This window comes from Falco naumanni, chromosome 10, assembly GCF_017639655.2.
Source record: "Falco naumanni isolate bFalNau1 chromosome 10, bFalNau1.pat, whole genome shotgun sequence".
Classification (NCBI taxonomy): domain Eukaryota; kingdom Metazoa; phylum Chordata; class Aves; order Falconiformes; family Falconidae; genus Falco; species Falco naumanni.
In genome coordinates, this window is record NC_054063.1 from 8,155,426 (window position 1) to 8,175,863 (window position 20,438).

A 20,438-nucleotide genomic window follows, 5' to 3' on the forward strand; every position below is an offset into this window, starting at 1 on the left:
TCTACTCTGAAGCATTGTCAGAAAAGTGCTTTTATAGATGAAACTTGCACACAGGGTAATAAGGGAGAAAAACGATGACATACAGATAACAAATCCATTTTTCAAAAATTGGTTTTATCTTTAATTGTTACATTCCAAAGGGGATATATGAAAGTTAGTCATCTAGCAACTGTATACCTCTTAAGAGATGAGTACAGAATCACAGATAAAAAAATACACCTAACTCCCAAGATGACAGGTGCTAGATAAAGTATGTGCCTTACACCATCAATCCAGACAAATGCAGAAAGATTTTTTTATAATAAATATTTCATCATATACTAACTCCTGAGACTTTACCCATGAAAAGAAAGGGAAAAGTTGTTGGTTTGTTGTTTTTTTTTTTTTTTTTTTAAGAGATTCATACACATACAATATATTAAGCTATTAAAGCAAAATAGAACAAAATGCCAACACTGTCTTGATACGCACTGCATTTGAGTTTATCTACATCACAGTACTTTAAGTATGCAGCTCAAAGAGTCAGTGTCCATGTAAGTTTTGCCTTAAATCTGCAAACATCACTTGACATACAAGCATCTTGAAAGTATGAGTGCAAGAAACCAAATGATGAATCCAGGCAATCGGGATTTCATTCTCCAATATGAAAACTACACTGCAATATTTAGATTTCCAGTACCTAGCACTAGTTGGCAGAAAAATCGAAGTATATTTACAAAAGGTCTTTACATAAAGTGATTAGTGAGTTTTAAGTAATTACTGTGTTCCCAGGTACTTTTTAACCACATAAACAGTAGAGAGAAATATATAGTTAAAAACCACCATAAAGTTACAACTGTAAATAAGGTACCACAGTGGCAACCCAAGACATCTTAGGGTTCCTTTTTTTTTTTTTTCCAGTTTTGTTAGTAAAAGCCATTTGAAAGTGTAAAGATTTTAGCTTTTGGTTCACTGATCTTTTTAAATTGCTTCCACTCCATTCCTTCAAAGTTCAAATACTTTATTTTTTAAAAAATCAATAATGAACTATTCAAGAAAACCCTTCTGAATTGGCAGGATCAGGAAGACGTAAGTCAGCTCTTTCAATTAGTTCACTTTACTTCCCTGGAGTTATTTCACTGAGACACAATTAACTCAGCACAACATGACGGTCAAAGACAGATTTGCGTTGCTCTTGGACCTGTAACTTCCAACGCTGCTGGGCATACTCCACTTTGTTCAACACATTGGCACGGCTCCGAGAACGAGCCAGCACATCGTGTGCATTTGCAAAAGGCTGGTGATCCTGGAATGGCAAAAATCACAAGTTACATCTCAACAACTCCACTGAGCAATTACAGCAGTCTCTGTTGTTGTTACATGTCAAAGGATGTGGGAGTTTTGGGGTGTGTTTTTTGTTTGCTTTAAAATAAAAAAGCCGTTTCAATGTGGTGGTCAGTAATAATGACCGAGGTATTTTTTCAAGTTAAAACTACACTTGAGTTTCTCATTCAAAGTTAACTTCCACAGGTTTCCCAAATACACTAAAGTTCATGACACTGTCAAACAATTATCTGCTGTCCAGAGACATCACGGTGAGCTACAAGATCATAACCACAGTCTTGCATCCACTAGCAGCTGGTGGGACAGAAGCCTAGAATAGACCCAGGTGCTGGGAGCCTCCTGTTGAAGTCACAAAAGCATTTCACTTTAAAACTGACTTCAAGAGTCAGTTCTCTGCCAGCTCTTGGCCAGTTACCATCAGGCAATTCAGGATGTTCACATGCAGCTTCTATATAAAACCAACACACTCTGATGTTTACTAAACTAAACCTATTGTACTGAGCTGCCTAAAAGCACAATGTCAATACAGCTGTTTAAGCGACACAGCTCAACAATAACTGAGTGCTTGTTTAATATTTACTCTGTCTGTTTTCTAACTGTACCTACAAAGCTTTATTTTCTTCTAGTAAATATAACCAAGTTATATAAGAGGTGGAACTGAACTTCTTACTTGTCTGTTTTGGACAAAGTCATGTTGCTAAAGCTATGCCAGAAAGCATTGCATATACAATACCTAATGACAAGTAACATAATTTTGTCCTGTATTAAATAACCAGGGGGGTTGTACATCTACACTTCATATTCCATTCTTTTTCCCCCCAGAACACTCTTGAAGACATTCACAGATATTTTATTTGTGACTATACTGGGTAGAGTACCTCAATGATAATTCTTACTAGTACAGAGATTACCATTCACGATACCCCTCTCAGTGAGTGATGCCTACAAAGCACTGAAGCTACACATGGGCTTCAATGGGCTAAGAAATATACTCACAGAGAGCAAGAGACAAACCCTGATCCAAAGAGCTATAATCTTACCATAAAAAATTATGTAGTTGGATATACCTAGAATGAACAGTTAACAGGTGACAAATCACTCACAGGGAAACAAAATCACCATAGCAACACATTTCGACCATAAAATAGATGGTGGAAGGGAGAGGGCAGGACAAGCTAGATGGTACTAGCTTTCCCGATAAACAACATTCTCAGCTGAAAGGCTAGCTACTGACAATTTCTATGTAGACAACAAACAGAAAGAAGAATTGCAGAGGTCTATGAAAGTGGCATACGTTCACCACTTGCCACTGCTATCAATGGGCCACCAGAAATGGCAAACATACTGACTTGAAATGCAGCAACAAAATCTTTTTGTAGACAGAAATCCAAGAAGCAAGCAATTTGCATAAATGTGATCACTAGCAAGACTGTACAGATCACTAACAGTTAGGAAGTTGTAACTCCTATATAAGTTTACCTCCATTCCTACTCTGTTTCTTCTCTGAGAAAATAATCTGTGCCTATATCTGAGATAATGAAACAGTCCTCGTCTCGCTACTTTCTAGCCCAGTGAAAAATAAAAGTGGCTTCACAAAGGTGAGCACAGCTTTCTTTTCCTCTCCCTTCAGGAAAAGTATTTGCACCGCCTGGAAAAAAGGCTTCTCATCCCAAATAGTTATTTAACAGCTAACCATCCTAACCTTTATGTTAACCCAAGTCTGCAAGCACTCTGGTGAACTCACCCCAATATCTTCATCACTTTGTATGAGCTGTGAATGTCCAAAAAGACGTCTCTTCAGGACAGGTTCCACCAGGGTAAGGTACACCATGTACAGAAGAAGTAGGCCCAAAATAGACAGGTATATGATGATCGTAACCTACACAATGCAAGCACATTTTATGCCAGAATTGTGACACTCCCCCCACAATCTCTCAGCAGGCAGCAAGGATCAAAAGAAGAGCATGTGAGAAGATTGTGATGAGCCTGTCAAACTGCGGTAGTGTCATCAGACGGCTTAAAACCCACAGAGAAAAAAACACCAGGCTATGACACCAGGTATTAAAAGGGTTTGGAGCAGATGTATGTTAGCCTGGAACAGTTTCTCTTAGTGAGGCCTTGCTAAAAATCTTATGCTATCCCTCTTAAAACAACTTGGGATTATAAATCTCACTTCAACCAAGTCAACTGTTCAGTTTGGCTATTAAACTGGGGTGAAAAATCTGGGGGTCCTGCACAATCTCCATTCTCTAGCATAGATCTGTCTTCAAACAGTCACTGAGAAACACAGGAAGGCAGAAAGAAATACCAAACTTCTAAAAAACCACAAAAATGAGCCTGTGTTATAAACAAAGAAAAGATGCGCTGCACAATATATTCACCCCAGCCTGGGGCTCAATGACTCCAATGTGATAACAATGTGAAGAACGCAGAAATCATCCATTACAACAAACATGGACAACTTTGCTCCTTTTAGCTTGCTAATGTATAAAGAAAATCTATAGTAATCCAGTTAAGACAGCTGAATAACGAGACACCTTCTGAAATAATAATGAAAACAAAGTCCACAGCTTTACAAAATGCCCTAAAACACTCAGAATTTCAGCAAGATGTAAAGCCTTATCTCAAAAGTGGAGATCTTCAATAAAGATTCTGAAGTCCACTCCTTCAGCTATAGCTTGATGCTATTGTTACTACTCAAAATAAACTGTGAGCAGCTATCATGGAAAAAAAGTTAAATCTTGAGCTGCTTTAGAAAATTTTTCCCTTTAAAAAGAATATTTATCTAAAAGACAACAAACTTATTTACTGATCAGTTGAAGTATCTAATATATGCCAACAGAATTACATCGTTTACCTTAATTGTGACAGAGCTTCTCTCTTCATATTTGCATTCACAGCGTAAACAGTATGCTTCTACATCAGGTCCAGGGACAGGCATAGGCTCAACCACATGAAGACAATCACTGAAGAAAGACAGAAACTACCCAGTCAGTTTTGAGCTGATTTTAGCTTACCTATTCCACTATGAATGCAGACCCCACCTGCATAAGCTGAGAAGTCACCTCTACTATTCTAAATTATAGGTATCCAATTCTAAATGGCTATCCCACAATTATTTCACTTAAGCAAGACATTCAGCTATAGGCAAACTGCAAAACAAGTTTTAAGACCTTTCTAACTCAGTACAATGTTTTCATTTTTTGGTGAAATTATTAAAGCTGTTATAACAAGTCCAAGGACTTGAATCCCAGCTCAAATTTGACACCAACATTACGGATGAAAGTGAATTCCATCTATACACTTCTTTCTTCATCATACTCAAAACAGTCTTGTTCTATCCTTCTACATCTGAACGGAGATTAACCTCCCTTTGGTGTTCATGAACAGAAGGCCTTTTTTCTTGCCATCACAAGTTACAGGCATTGAAGAAAGAAGAAGTCAGATGATTGTTTCTCTAAGCAACAAGATAACAAATAAATAGCATTCAGCTTTCAGCACCAGACACGGATGCGAAAGCATCATTTGACTTAAAAGATTACAAAATAAAAGTCAGTGCCAAGCCAAAAAGAGTGGTTGACAATCTTATGAGCATTCTATACCACAGCACTGAAATCCAGCTGCCAGGAGGCAACTGCTTCCACCACTAGCTTATGTAATGTTGGCCTTTTTGCTGACTCAGGCTGGTTGTTCAGAGTGCACATCCCAGGCTTCCCGCAAAGCACCCACAGAACAAGCACATGTTTCACCTTTATCCTGGTTAACTCATTGTTAGCACAGTCAGAAGCAGGTAATGAAACAAAATGCCTGAGGTGACAGCAGCAGCCTAGTATTCAGCGCTCCACTGGGCTAAATTACAACGCTGCAAACACACGGCCAGGCACCGACTCTTCTGTTGCTTTGCCATTTCTTCTTCATAACTAAAACCACTGAGTGTCAAGTCACATCCTCTGGAGGGGACTGGAAATCTTATTTTTCTCATTTATTTGAAAGCAATATTACATTCTCTTCTGTGGAGGAGTGCAGCATTCAAACTACAGAATCAAAAATACATGCAAGTTACAGTCTACGCTATTTGCGTTCCTAGGATTGAAAGCTTGCATCAATACGCTGCGTAAGGGCAGCAGAAAGCTTGTACATAGCTGAAGTACAAAAGTGAGCCTGTTGGTGTGAATAGATCAAATATTAGCATTTTTTTTCTCCAGTTCACTGTTTCAAGCTGTTAGCAGTATAAACCAGAACCTTAGAATTTTGATGATGCGTTTCCTTGGACTGCGATTCCATGGCAATTTCAGAGGAAAATGCAGAAAAGGCTGATTCTTTTCTGAACGATTTCCCCACTCAACTTCCTCTACATTACCACCTCCTCCCTTGCATCTGCAGTAACAGCACCGAGAAAGCAGCTCTTCCAAGGCAAGCTAGGCTAGTCAGAAGGGCAGCTGCTGCTGCACAGACAGATCTCCAGTCCGTTCAGCCCATCCCTGTCCATGACCACCACTGCAGTCAGCCTCTGTACACCATTACTTCCGAAGTGTAAAATACAAACACCCACAATTTTTAAGGGGGTTATTCAGTCCTGTAGGTGCTTAGGCATCACTATGATTGCCTAGCATGCATGCTGTCCATCAGGGCGGGATTGCCTGCAATAGCTCCAAAACTCAGTCCAGAAGAGTGAACGCTTTTACTTTATTGGTGTCACAGCACCCCAGCCCACATGGATGTTATCATAACACGCTGTTCGCCAGTCTGAAGCCAAAGTACTGACCACTCCAAGTGAAAGAACTGAAACATCTAAGAGTATCATGATGCACGTTATGGGTTCAACATGCAAAATTAAATTTTCATTTTGTCTGGACAAGCCAGCAGTAAGTGGCCATTATATTGTACATAATTCATAAAGACACAAAAAATTGATCTGGCTCTTGTCGTGTGAGTAACTGATCTAAATACCTAAGGATGGTGCACATCAGCCAGTTCTATTCAATAACAAGTCACTTGCACTGATGTAGAAGCCAAAGCACAGCACTAAATCAGTCTATTTTATTGCACATACACTAGCAATCAAGTCTTTTAGAAACGGCAAGAAGACATCTTGAACAGAAGATCAAAGCTATAAAATGTTCCCAGATGGTCACTTAAGAAATTATCTCAACAAAACGAGATTTAAGGTCGGAAAACAGATTTTTGATATTCTGCATGCATCAGTACCTGTCACCATAAAATCAGTCAAGTCTTCAAAGGCAATTTTTCTATCAATCAGTACCAATATTGATTTTAAGGGAAACAGGATCTTTTCTCCTAGTAAGGCACACACTAAGCAGTGCTTGCTGAAAAAAAACCCATTTTCATTTGCAGATTGGTAAACAACAATAAAACCAGTAACACTGCTACTCAAATGTCTGCTGCAGCTGGAATTCTCCCAGTATGTTTCATCGCTGCAACTTAATTTGTCATAGTAGGACTCAAGTTAACCACGTGTGACAAAAATAGTAATATCAATTGGACAGTACCTTTTATGTTTATTAGATAATTTACAGCATTGTTTCTCACAGTTCTCCTGTAAGCCAAGACACACCTCTACACATACCTGTATCAGTAGTTTTATTCATATAACTATTTTTGTGAGCCCACTCAGGGTCAACAAATTTGTGTTATCAAGATGCCAACCTGCTGCTACCCATCAGACTGAAAAGTCTTTTATAAATTCTTAATGTAACTGAAGAAGAGTCAATAAACCAAGTAGCATGTCATGTTTTTATAGGTTGACCCAAGAATCTCTGAACATTTCCAACATCAACACAACTCTGAAACATGGTGTCTTATTTGTATGATTCACAAAGATACACAAGGTGAAATTGCACAAGGGAGCCACGCCAATATAACAAATCACTGACTGTCATCTTTTCTTCCCCAACCCCTCAACCCTGGTCATCACATATCAGCCTTTGCTGGGACAGGAGTCTGACAAATGCCACAGGTGGCCTAAACAATACACAACAGAGAACACTGCTGGAGCACAGAGATGCAAGACCTCTCTCTCTGGAAAACATATGTTGTTAGATTGCTCAGCCTGTGTCACATAACTGCATTCTCTGGCTGCAGTTCTGAGGAACAGAGATCTGCAGAAACAATCTCTAAATGACAGGATGGGTTTCAAGAGTGGAGAAAGAGGAAACAATGCTCCTGAATCCCAGTTCCATAACTATGCTCCCTTGCCTTTATGACATTTCAAATCATTGGATTCAAATTACAACACCCTCTTCCCTTCCACTACTTCCAAGTCTAAATTAATAACTAAAATGCAAACAAGCAAACCAAAACAGAAGGCAGGGCATAAGCTATAGATTTCAAGCCTTGTCGCTTGCTAGAGAGCTTAATTGTGGAGCACTTTTAAAAGTAAAGTTCCGGTTAGTTACACAAGAGATGTAATTTCTCCTAGCACCACCACAGGGAAGACACATATTATCACTATGGAACAAGTCTTTAACCCGTAAGACTCATTATAAATTTAACATACACTCACCAGTCTTTCTGTGAAACATTTTTGTTGTAAATCTGGCCCGAATGGTCTTTGTAGGGAGGACAGATGCACTTACATCGGACATCCTCAGAATTCTGTAAAGTAAACAACATGCTTAGAACAAATTATCAGTAACCATAACAGGATACAGAAAGCACTCTTCACATAATACATTAAATATTTAACACAAACTACTTGCAAGTTATCCATGAATAACATCACTCAGGATTTCCTTCAAGTTTAAAAACAACTCCTCCTAAATACTAAGCAAGCAAAGCAATTTGTCAAGTAACTATTAGACAGCAAACACATTCTTCATGAAAAAAATCTGGAGTTTAAGCTCTTTAAGAAAAAACACACGTTCAGAAGTTACTGATGTTGGTGTACTCAACTATTGAATTTGTGAGGACAGCTGTCTAACAGACACAGTAACAACCTTAAAATAAATTAAAGAATATCATCCCCAAATGGAGATTGGCAAAGAAACCTCTGTGGATAATTCTGTCCTCCCTGGCCACATGAGAAACAGCTCTGTAAGGAAAACTACAACCCACGGTCCTCTCGTCTTTAAACAGCAGCAGGTTATTGTGAGTTAGAGGAAAATAGCACAAAACCGGTATTCCAAATGAAGGCAAAGTAAACGTGAGAAATTACAGAAACTTGTAAAAGGAAGTTTTAGAGAAACAACATTTGCACAAGCAACAACAGGCAGTGCAGAAACAAGTGAGGAGAATTAACTGCTACAGGCAGTGAGAAAAAAGTAGTACCTAAAATGAACGTTTAGACCACTACTGGGAAAAATGGAATTTCAGAAGACAATCAATTTGTGTAGTGTATTAATACAGAAGATTTCATTCTCTTCCCAAATTGCACAAGAACAGAAAACCCTATGGAGATGCTCAGCAAGGAGTTACAGATGAAAGCAGTCTCAAAGCTGACTCGGTAACTTATTTGAGCAAATAATAGGAGACAAACATGGCTTATCTAAAGCTCAAGGCAATTTCTAAGGGCATCACAGAATAGGAAACCTTGGTAATAAACTGCACTGAACACCGAAGTCAGAGAAGACCTCGGTGGGCAGAGCCCAGCTGAAAAACCCTGACCAGCTACATGCCAAGGCACCTCTGGGCTCACCCTGGAGGAGTCGAAGAGCGGATTATGAGGGAAAAGGAGAAAATTCCGAGGCACGGGCACCCTGAGGAGATGGCAGCCTTTCCCTGTCAGGAGACACGGTGTCCCCAGGCCGCCCCCGGGGCTGCCCGCCAAGAGCCAGCACCGGCCCAGGGCAGGCCAACAGCCGGCGGGGAGGCACCGAGCGCAGGGCCTCGGCCCCAGCGAGGCCCCTGCCGTGCGTGACGGCCCCGCCGACACAGGGCTGCCCTCCCCGAGCCGGCACAGGCCGCACACGCCCGGCGGCCGCAGCAGCTGGGGGCCGGCGCTAACATAGCGACGCCGGGCCAGCGGGCCTTGCTCCTCCCGGCTGCCCCACGGGACCCCGCCGGAACCACCCGAAGCAGCCCGAGGCGGGGACGGGCGTGCGGAACCACCCGGGGGGCACCGAGCGACCGGGCGGAGGAGGGCAAGGCCCCGGTACCGGGAAGGGTGGCGGGGAGTACCACCGCGATCCGCTCCCCCGCACCCCACTCACCTTAGCCTCAGCGCCCAGCCCCAGCAGAGCGGCCAGCGCCAGCAGCGAGCACAGGCGCGCCCAGCCCCCGCAGCGGGCCGCCATGTCGGGCACCGAGCGCTTATCGCCGCCGCGCCGCCGCCGGCCCCGCCGCGCCCGCCGCCATCACTTCCGCCTTCCGCCGGCCGCACGTCAGGCGGCGTCCGGCAGCGACGCGGCCCCCCGGGAACGGCGGCGCCGACGAGCGGTTCCGGGCTGAGAGAGCCCAGCCGGGCTTGGCCTGCGGCCCGAGGGCGGCCCCCGACAGGGCAGCGGGTTCCCGCGGGCCCCCCCGGGCGGGCAGCCCGATCCCCCCGCGCTGCTGGGCTGCCCCCCACGGCCGCCGGTGCCGGTTCTTGGGCCCGGCCGGGGCAGGCGCTCACGGCTCTGACAGGCTTCACAGCGAGCGGCGGGCTGCCTGGCTCAGCCCCTTTATTCTCCGGCTTATTTTATACCTTGTGCCCTTCTTACATCCGTTTTCTGCCCTGAACTGGAAAGGAGCGACACTGCACACCATCAAAAGCGGCCCTGTACCCTCTCTCCTTCCCCAGCCCCCAGTGAGTGCCTGCAAGTTCATAGGAACTAAAATAATCCTTTAAATACAGTATACAATTGCGCTATTACACTCTGTTTTAATACAGTGAGTCGTGTAATATAACAGTGCACCAGGCGCCTCGGTAAAGGACCTTGGGTTACTATGGCAACACTAAACGCTTTTATTTAAAATTCAGGGAGAATTGCCAGCAGAGTGTCATGAGCATAAGTGGGGTTTTGGCCTTCGCCAGACGATTTGCGATGACTGCATCGGCTATGGAAGTGTTCTCAGCGTGAGGGTGGCTGTGCCTTCCCCGCCACCCACGCTCATCGCCTGCAAATGCGCTGAATCTTCCGAAAAACATGGAGCGAATTTTGAGCTGAAGTCCATAAGGTGCCGTTTCAGAGGCATCACTGCGTTTGGAAGAGCTCAGTGCCAGCAAAGGTTTCCAACAGATAGTCCTATAGTCTAATAACACACTCAGAGTTCTAATACGCAGGTAATAAATGCATGGGGTTTTAGGTGGCTGGAATGGCCTTTGGGATCTTCAAGCCCAGTCCTGGAGCTTCCTCAGATCCAGGGACACCAGAAAAAGAAATGTGAGCTTGTGAGCCACAGGCTCTTGATGCTGCATGAGGTAGAGATGATTTCATCTAGAAGATGAGTCCGTTCTTCCCCTAGAAAAGAGCAAGCAGTGATTTAGTGTGCAAAACTGTTGGACGGATTCTTAACGGGAAAGTACTGGAAGTTTTTGTCTTAACATTTAGATTTTTTCTGGGTTTCTTTTCTTTAATTTATTTGTCAGCACACCAGTATGAGAAGCAATACTGTTAAACTACAGTTAAAGAAAATAAAAAGTAAAAAAATGTAAAAGAAAGGTGATTTTAAGAAAAAATGTGATTAAATTATTGCCTTGACCATAACTGTTCTTGAGCTATCTAATCTTCCAGAAGGGCTGAAGATGGGTTTCATCTTTAAGAGAGCTCTTGGACGTTTATCTGTAGAGTCTGAGCTTTAGTGGTGTGCAGGCTGCTCCCTGCACTGCTAACTCAGTCCTTACAGGACCAACTCTCTTCAAAAGTTAATGGAGCTGAGCTCTCACATCTAATTTGCTTTTTAAAAATAACACAGGACGTGCTTTAATAACAAGATTTGTTTTGAGACTTGTAACTATGCACCAGCCTCTCTAAGCTAAACCTTCCACTTTGCTATCAGTGCCGTGTTGAATCAGAAGTGAGCTTGTTACAGTTTTGTAGCTGCTGTCATCATTGTCTCCACCATCAATACTCACACACCTAGTCCCTCTGAGAGCTGCTGGCAGTCCCCTTGATCATTCAATGGCTTTGCTTCTGCAGCACGGGGGAGGGTGAAATCCTGGTTTCCCTCTGGCCACAGAGGGGGTGAGCTGTGGGGTGCAGCAAATCTCCCTGCACCATTGAGGCACAACCTGGGCAGGGCTTTCAGGAGCAAAAGGCAAGACTGCAATAAAGACATGGGTAGTGCATCCCTAAGGTGTTGATGAGGGTGAGATGCTCCAGGGGCGTATCTTTTCTGCTCAGTCATCTTACAAAAATAGCTTATAAAAAGCTTTATATTCCCAGGTGCCATACGTGCAGAGTGAGCTTTTCCTTTCCTGTTGCAAAAGCCTTCCTGAAGTCACATCATCTCTGTAGCCAGCAGTGCACTAAGCTGTGTCTCTGCTCCTCCTTACTGTGCTATGCTGATTCACATGTGAATAAGAGTATTTTAAAACCTTTTCCCTGCAAATAACTTTATGCACTAAGTGGTAATAACATTGGACTCCACTGTGCTGTGCCGATTTCTGTAGGGTCACTTTGTGCTCTGCAGCTGAATGGGCATTCACTGTCACAGGGTAGATGTTCCTCAGGGCAGGTAGGGTAGAGAGTATTAACCATAATTTTAATCCTCTGCATTATGATTGTTTTTTACTAATGCAAATTACCATCTTTTTATGTCAGTTCAGCCTATTCACATTCAGAACTTTCCTGCTTCCCTTCCTTTTCTCAGCTGAGAAAATCTGTTCATTATCAACAATGACATAAAAGAAAAATCTGAAGGGATTATGTAAATAAGTGATTGAATCGGCACTTCTACAGTCATTGCCAACATGAAAGCAATGTGACATTTGCAGAGAAACAAAAACAAAGTAGACACAGATTCTTTTTTGTCTATCCCCTATGTTCAGTTAAAAAATTAAAATGATGGCAGCACTTGTTATTACACCAGCCTTTACTTAGCAAAGAAGTGTGGGAAGCAAGTAATTACAATGTCAATTGCTCTAGGCTAATGAGAAATTCACCTTTCAGCATATTGGTCATCATCATCCATTTGAATATGTCCTGTCACTGGTACTGCATCCCTTTAACAGTTCCGTTTTGTCTCATGAGTTTCTGTTTTGAGCCAAAACCTCAGCGGTTCTGCTCAGGTCTAGCTGGTGTTCGGGCCTCGTGGTCTTTGGTCTCTGGAGAACACAAAGAGAAATCGATGCCAGTGGGGTGGATGGGGTACAAGGTGTACAATAAAAGCAAGGTTTCCAAATATAGTCCATCTCAGAGACCCATTACATTACAGTAATGCAATGTAATGGCTGGTGGCTTCCTTCCGTAACTGAGGCATTATGTAGCAATCTGCTGTTAGAAGTTACCTGAAGCCTTTCACAACAGCTATATAGGCATATGGAAAGGACAAGCTAGACAATCTGTTTACCTTGTGTGGATATTTATGATACAAAGCAAATGGAGGGAAGTGCTGAAAGAGCTCTGCATTTATTTTATCTTTCTGTCTCAGTGAATCCACTCTTGACTTTCCTGCGGGCGGTATGGGTTCAAGGTCCTTCTTTGCTAACGCAAGGTCGGTTGGTACATTTGCACACTGTAGCATTTTGGTAGTGCCAGCTGACTCCCCATATCGCATATGTGGGGAGCATGCTGTGTTCTGCATATGGTTTCAATTAGTGATATGTCGTGCTCTTATCAGTGCAATTCCTGGTGCATGTCCCTTCCTTCAGCAGAGGTGTGCTCAAATACAAGGTACAGCAGCTTGTAGATGAGAAGTGGGCTTCAGCTGGTTAACCGTGATCTTTAAGCCCAGAACTCTGACTTCATCTCTTGCAGCACAAAGAACAGCTTCTGCATTTGTTTATTTAATCCAAAATTTATTAATAGCCTCTTCCAGGCCTGACCTGGCAGAGCTCAGGCAGCCTGCATGCTTTGCCCATGGGAGAGACAAGGTCAGCTCTGCGCCACACGCTTTGTCTTGTACTCCTTCTTCTCCCCAGGATGGATTTTGCCAAAGGCATGTTTGCATGGTGGCAGCCATGCCCAAAAAGGAACTACAGTTTCTTCCCCATTCAGAATAATCCACTGGGATTACCCTAACAAATCTGTGCTCCCTATTTTATATTCAAAGGGGTCAGAGGGGTTAGCGCTAAAAATCGCTGTGCATCCAGAACACGCTTTACCCAGTGCCAGCCATTTAATTCCAATCTTTGCTGCAAACTGCACGGAAACACCACAGCCAGTAAGAGATACGTTAAAGCCACGGCAAGACTGTGATTACGAGACAACTACAGGCCTTTTTTGTGGTAAAGTTTACCATTACCTTTCTCAAACTTGTTGCTAAGCAGAGGGTCTTTAATCAATAACCTCAGCAAGTGAACTGGGAACCCCTCCATGCATTGGCTCCATTTTCTTCCCTTGCCTGCTATTTCGGTCAGTTTTCCAAAGCACACATCAAGCGAGCTCTGGATGGATGCGGACCCGTCACTCACACCTTGATACTGATAGGAAATGAGGAGCATACACTCAGCATCCTGCTGGCTTGGGTCAGCGGCAGCAATGCAGTTACACTGCAGATGCCTGCTTTAATTAGGAGCTCTTTACTTTGTCAGCAGACCTGAGCAAGACAAAATGAAAGCTCCGAGGCAATTAATTGAGTTTTGCTCTTTTAACCTTTTTTTCAGTGAACGTTTTGAGCCTTTCTCAGATCTTGGCTTACCTTTTGCATTTGATTCTGCTTTCACTGGTCTCTGTGGTGTAACATGAACAATATTTTTTTTTTTAGCTACATTATCCCTTATAACTGCAAGAGCAGGAATCTCTGCATTATTCTTTATCCAGGGAACCATTTTTGACCATTGCTTATCCCTAGCAACCAGAGTATCACACAAGTATCACATTCTTATAAACATGAAGAAAATTCTAAGAATTCCACATACAAAGACCTGCGCAGAGCAGGTAAGTTGTATTCAAAGTCAGCATTGGGCAAAGGGAATCAAATACTTCAGGTGACCACAGATACTGACACTATGGCAGTGTTCTGTATTCTTCACTTGTACACCACGGTGAGGTATACCCCAGGCTCAAGTCTTTGTCTTCTGCCATTAATCGTTACAGATGACAAATTCGTCGGCTGTTTAAACATGCACCAACAGCGAAAATCAAGCGAAGCCATCTAAGTAAACAAGGCCCTCAGTAAGCACTTTCTAACATGAGGGTTCTTAGAAAAATTGTGGTTCCACCAGATATTTTTAATGTCAGTCCTTTCGCTCTGACATCTGTGCCTAGGTGCTCACTCAGCTGGCATAAGGTCTTACTCCATTCAGATCAGGAGCGACACCACGTTCACACAAAGGGAGCTTCTATCCTTTGCATTTCATTCAGATTAAACCTCTACTAGAGACAACCTAATAGCTGGCTCTCCTAGCGCTGCTGAACAACATTGATTTTATGCCACCGCGTTGCCAGTTTGCGTGGAAGATGCGGCATGGCGGATGCCCTACTTGCTCTGTTCCCATGACAACACCCTGCAAAGCAGCTCCCTGCGAGCTTCCCTGCCTGCCTCATCACATCTGACAGCCCTGCCTGGGCTGCGACTTTCTACCCCAGACAACACCTCTTCCTTCAATTAACAAAAAGTGTTTTACAAGGAAAAAAAAGATCTATTTGAACTAGCGATGTTCTGACTGTCAGAGCAGAGAGTATTAAGCTCTCCACCACCCAGACGTGGGAGGATGGCTGAGCTTGGTTTGCCATTTTACACTGCACGCTGCTGCTCGGTAATGTAATTGGGAATGACACTTGTTTTTGCTCTAAGGACTATATTTCATCAGTGTGCCTGATTCTCCATGTAGGCTGAAGTGAATTAAAATATAGCAGCACTTCCAAGTAACTCCTGATTTCATGTAGTAGAAGGCAAGGAGTTGCTTGGGCTAATTACTGTAAAGAAGAAGATCTGCATTTATTGGGGGTGAGCTTCATCCTACCCATCCTCCAAAGCTGTATCCCTCCTGGGAGCACCTCCACGAGGGCCAAAAACAGATTGGTCAAGCCAGCAGCTCTCCAGACCAAAGTCTTTGGAGCTAATGTTTTGATGTTTTTGGCTGTATAGATGAGAAATGTGGAGCATCAAGGTAAGTTCAGGGCATTGAAACTGGGTGACAGTGGAGGAAAGTGAGCTAAGTTTTCCTCTTTGCCAGTCCAGTGCAGTGTTATAGTAAACTGGAGGACGTTTGGTTGTTTTTTTTCATATAGTTAGAAATATTTTAACACATTTTTTTTCCAGTGCAGATTCTTAAGTTTGTTTTACTTTTTATATGTAGACTGAGAGCTCAGTCTGTGGCTTTGGCTGTACCACTCCCAGTTGGTCAGTATTTGCCTCAAGAACTGCATGTTGCCATCCAGATAGGAGGGAATCAAAATTAGGCTTGAAAACAAAGAAAGGGCTGAGGTCCTTACTGGGACCCACCAAAGGGCTGGAGCCCACCAAAGGGCTTCTCCAAGCCTGCCCAACTGAGAGAAACATGCAGCTGAACACTGACAAGGTTATCGCCTTTCCAGCACATGAACAACGCTGGGATTTGGGAAGTGCTCTGCCCTGGCGTGGCCATGGCTGTACCAAGGACGGCTGTTTCTGAGGTGTGAGTGATGAGCTGACTTACTGCCTCTGACGTCCTGGAGCGGTGAGTGCCAGTACGAGGGCATCGCAGCTGCATCAGCAAGCTGGACACTGTGCACCTTTCTGACCACAGTCCTCTGAGCATCCCTCACCTCATGCCTCTGTGCATGACCAGTAGGCTTGTGTGACCCTCGCTAAGAAGTCGGCTTCACCCTCACAGGGCTCAGCACGAGGTGCTCCCTGCACCATGTCGGAGGATGCTGACAGGCCCATAGCATATAACCCGTCCTGGGCATTTGCCCCACCAGCAGCACCTGAACTGGTTGTGCCCTGGCTGCTGCATCTGAGTTTTATAGCACTGCAAAGATGGTATAAAATCCACTGAAAAACCTTGTTGCCCTGGCAGACAGAAAGCAGTTTATACGTTATGAGCTCAGGGTATCTGCTGAAAGTCTGTTCATTGTGCTGCTTGGTGACCACAACATGCATATTTTGATTTGGTCCATTATTCAGTGTTGTCCAGCCCAAGCATTTCTGTGACCCCAGCATCAGCCTGCACATTACCTTCCACTTCATTCAATTAGTGGCTAATCTGCTATTCCATTTTATTTGATCTGAGCCTTAAAGACCAAATCACGTGTACTGCAAATTACACAATGTCCATCCTTAACTTGGACAGCTTCAAGCAGGTGCTGAGGAACAATTAGATCATTGTCTGTAGAAGCTGCCATTTAACCAAGAAAGAAAAGACAACTCTAAATAAGACAGATGCAGAGAGCCCAAATATTGCTCGCAGTGATAATGAAAATTAATGAAACATCATTAGCAGTCTCCAGAGAGCCCAGTACATCATGTGCTTTTGAGATGTGCTTCTGGTTGTCCTCTGCCTGACAAGAGCACCCACTTCTCTCAGCTCAAGGCAGAAAGGAGCTTTGCTACATCAAGAAAAAGATCAAAATTTGGAGCCTTTTTCAAACAGTGGGGGTGGCTTTTTTTTGAAAGCTGTTTGAGCCAGCCTGCGGCTTGGTGGTGCTGAGCAGCCATGGTCTCTGGGGAGGTCAACCAGTACATGCAGGTGACTCCACTAACCATGTAGCCTTGCTTTTCTTCCCATAGAGTGGGATTTACCTAGAAGCAATGCTCCCCGAGAGGCTTTTTTTACACCCACCTGAATGCAACGGTGATGGGCTTTCACTTAGGCAGCACATTTCATGCAGGAGGGCTGTGGGAAGAGTTGGTTATTAACACCCATCTCTTATGGATTATTCTCGTACACAGTTAATTCTACTGAAACCTCATATCCTTCCTTTTGCCATCCTGCCCATCTTCTTCACTAGCCAAGTTGCCCTGATTTTAACTCCCCTAGTCTCAAAAGCTGGACATTTGGAATGGAAAGAGACCATTCTGTTTGTATAGTGATTAATATACTGGAGCCCTGATAAGAGCTTCTGGGCTTGACAGCAACTGAATGTTTTGTTTGGGTTTTGTGTCTGTGTCTTTTGGGTTTGTTTGTTTACCCACCACCACCACCACTTATGTTTATAGTTCAGCATCGTGGGAATAGTAGGGAAAGTGAATAACTGACCTCGTTAGTTGAAGATGTGTCAATTCAGGCTTAAAAATTAAGGGAAGAAAATCTAAAAGAGTGAAAGAAGTTCAAGGTTTCTGTTTGCACATGAGCATCTAGTCGTGCAGACCCACAGCCATCCCATAAACTAGTCTTACGATTGGTGCATTTTATCCCTGCATTCAGTCAAGCAGCATCCTGGGACTTTCCTTCCCAAAGCTGGGCCCTGGGGATAGCCCACTGATCTCACTGCGACTGTGATGCTTCACACCGCTGAGGATGGGGCTTTACCTTTGCCTGGCCTGTATTGCATTAGTTACCTGTGACCCTCAGGAGAAAATAAGCCATATTTTTCTCCTAAAGCAATAAGAGGTGCATCTGGATCACCTTAACTCAATTTGGGATGGCAGAGAGTGGAGATGCGGGGAGAGCAACTGATGTGGGCTCATTGCCATCAACATCTAATACAATTTTTGAACGAGAGCTTCCTATTAACTCCCCCTCTGTACAGACTATGGTGATTCATTGCATTAGTGCTTTCTCCAAGCAGGTTTTTTTCAGCTGCCACTGTGCTCAGTTGTGCTCTGGATAGGTACAGATGAACCCATTTTCCCTTCCTTACGATAACTACTTAGATAATGCATGAATTCCCAGTAGCATGCTGTCAGATGCTCTCCTGAGGGCAGGGGATGCTCCCTGGGGTGGAAAATTATCTTGGCAGGAGAGAGAGGACTTTTCTGAGAGTTAAATAACACCCAAACAATGTCAGCATAAGTCAGCACCCCTTGTCAAAACCAGCTTAGGCTTTCTCTCTTCAGCTGTGTTTCCCTACTGAGCAGAGTGAGCGCTGCCCCGTTGTGCCACGCAGCCCTGAAGCACAGGCGCAGCACAAGCAAACAGGATTTTGGAGCCCCTGTGGTGGGACAGGTTGCTGATGAGCGTGTCCTGCACACCAGGGCAGGGGCCTGGAGGGCCTGCAGCAGCAAGGGTAAGAGGGGTTTTGCCTGCCCCATCCTGCCTATGCATCCAGGCTATCTATCCCCCCAGCCTACTAACCGTAATGACAGCATGCTCAGAGAGCAAATTGTTTGGCAAGGCCTTAGTGCTGGAGGAGGAGAGAAATTCCTTACCTGCATAGCCTCCTTCCCCTCATTAGTATGACCTTTTCAGAGCTCCTTTCTACAGTGAGCAGAAACAAGTGTCTCTGCTGGTTGAATCACCGCTCTGTAGCAAGCTCCTTGAGGAGCCTGCACCACTAGGCCCTTTCTAGCTGTTAAAACATTGACCAGGACCGTAAGGAGCTGCACTGAGAGAAGTCTCAGCCCTCACAGCTAAACCATACCTGGGATCTTCTCATTACTCATTACTTAATTGGAAGGCACCGAACAGGACATGGGAAGATGGCTCATGACCTTAATATCACAGCATATGAAGCAGCAGGAGGAAAGAGATGCTAGGCAGAAGCTTCCTTGCAACAAAATGTGGTCTCAGTTGGAGCAAATTTATCTAGGAGAATGCTAAGCTGTAAATGCCAAGTTAATTAGCCCTCATACATAATTTTTTTTTTTTTTTTTTTAAATACACTCTCATCTCCTTCTGGAGAAACAAGAGCCCATTTTCCCCTTCTGTTAGCCTAAAGAGTCAATCCAAAAAATGTCATTGAAGCCTAAACCAAGAACCATCACGATCCTTTCAGGAGGGGGGCTGTCTTTGAGTAGAGGGAGCTTTAAATCCACAGATTACCTCTCTAAACCTGCCAAGCCAGAAAGCAAAATTGCCTTTGCCAGGGCACCACTGACAGGAGACTCTCTTCACTGGATTCCCAAATGTCTGCACTGTTGAGACCTAGTGTCCCCATGACACTGGCTATAAGTCACATTTTGCCCAGTTACAAGTTTTCTCTTTCTCACCAAAAAGCACCCAGAAATGCTAGCGGCAAAATTCGGATAGTTTTCCATGTGTGCTGATCTCTACTGGCCTGGATAAAACAAGGTGACTGGGCTGCAGCGCACTCGTGCTGGGCTTTGTCTTCTACTGAAGGATTTGGAAGTAGCTTTTGGATTTGTGATCCAGGGAAGACCGATGGTTAACCCCTAACAACATTTTTCTTTTCATAGTAATAGCTATGCCATCTGGTGTTGCAGAGTTTCTTAGATGGAGCCTGTTTGCCCGTGTTCTCCATGACTCGGCATGTTTTGCAGCCTGATCACTCACCTTGCTCCATCTGATCTGTTTGTGGAAGAACAGAGGACTAGGCATCATAACAACATTTTAAAATATATTGGTTTTCTCATGGAGAACATAGGTCTCAATATTGCTGTTTCCCTTCAGCAGTATTTTTCAACGCTGCTGTTGCAGGCATTGCCGTTGAGATGCTGCCCATCTGGCAGCACCTGGAAAACGCAGTGGCCAGCTGCGTACCACAGGCTTGCAGGTAAAGCAGTACTTAGCCCTGCCTACCATTCTTTTACAGCAGAGAGAATTTTTAGCTGGCTGGGTCCAGGTCTCTTGCCCCAGTCTTTCTGGCAGCCCTCTCACTGCTTCATCCCTTGGGAGGAGCAACCGGTGCCTTTCTTCTGCCACCAAGCTAGGGCACTGGGTTTCTGCATCCCCCACGTCACCTGTGGGGCTGCAGCCCAGCAAGAGCAGAGGCACACAGCAGCTGCAGCCCCCTGCACCCCAGCACAGTCCCTGCAGCCACAGTATGGGCCAACCTGGCCATGCTGGGCACAAAGAGCCACACGGTGCTGCCGGACACCACAGCCCCAGGCACAGGGCTGGTGCAGGCTGTGCCAGCCTCACAGGCGGGGGACCCAGCCCCCTGAAGCCCCTCGGGTGGTAGGAGTTTCCTCACCTGCAGTAGCAGGGTCAGCACATCCACTGCAGGGAGGAGGTTGTTTTTCCTGGTCTT

The 20,438-nt window shown here is 44.3% G+C and overlaps 1 protein-coding gene across 1 annotated transcript; it reads right to left on the reverse strand.

Moving 5' to 3' along the window:
- Positions 1 to 93: 93 nt before the first annotated feature.
- On the reverse strand, positions 94 to 9,651 carry TMEM9B (TMEM9 domain family member B). The gene is made up of 5 exons (XM_040608720.1): positions 9,492 to 9,651; positions 7,847 to 7,938; positions 4,181 to 4,289; positions 3,068 to 3,202; positions 94 to 1,285 (listed from the first exon to the last, which is right to left on the reverse strand). Exons 1-5 carry the CDS (start codon positions 9,573 to 9,575, stop codon positions 1,130 to 1,132), a joined length of 576 nt encoding a protein of 191 aa, XP_040464654.1. The 5' UTR covers positions 9,576 to 9,651; the 3' UTR covers positions 94 to 1,129.
- Between the last annotated feature and the right edge of the window lie 10,787 nt (positions 9,652 to 20,438).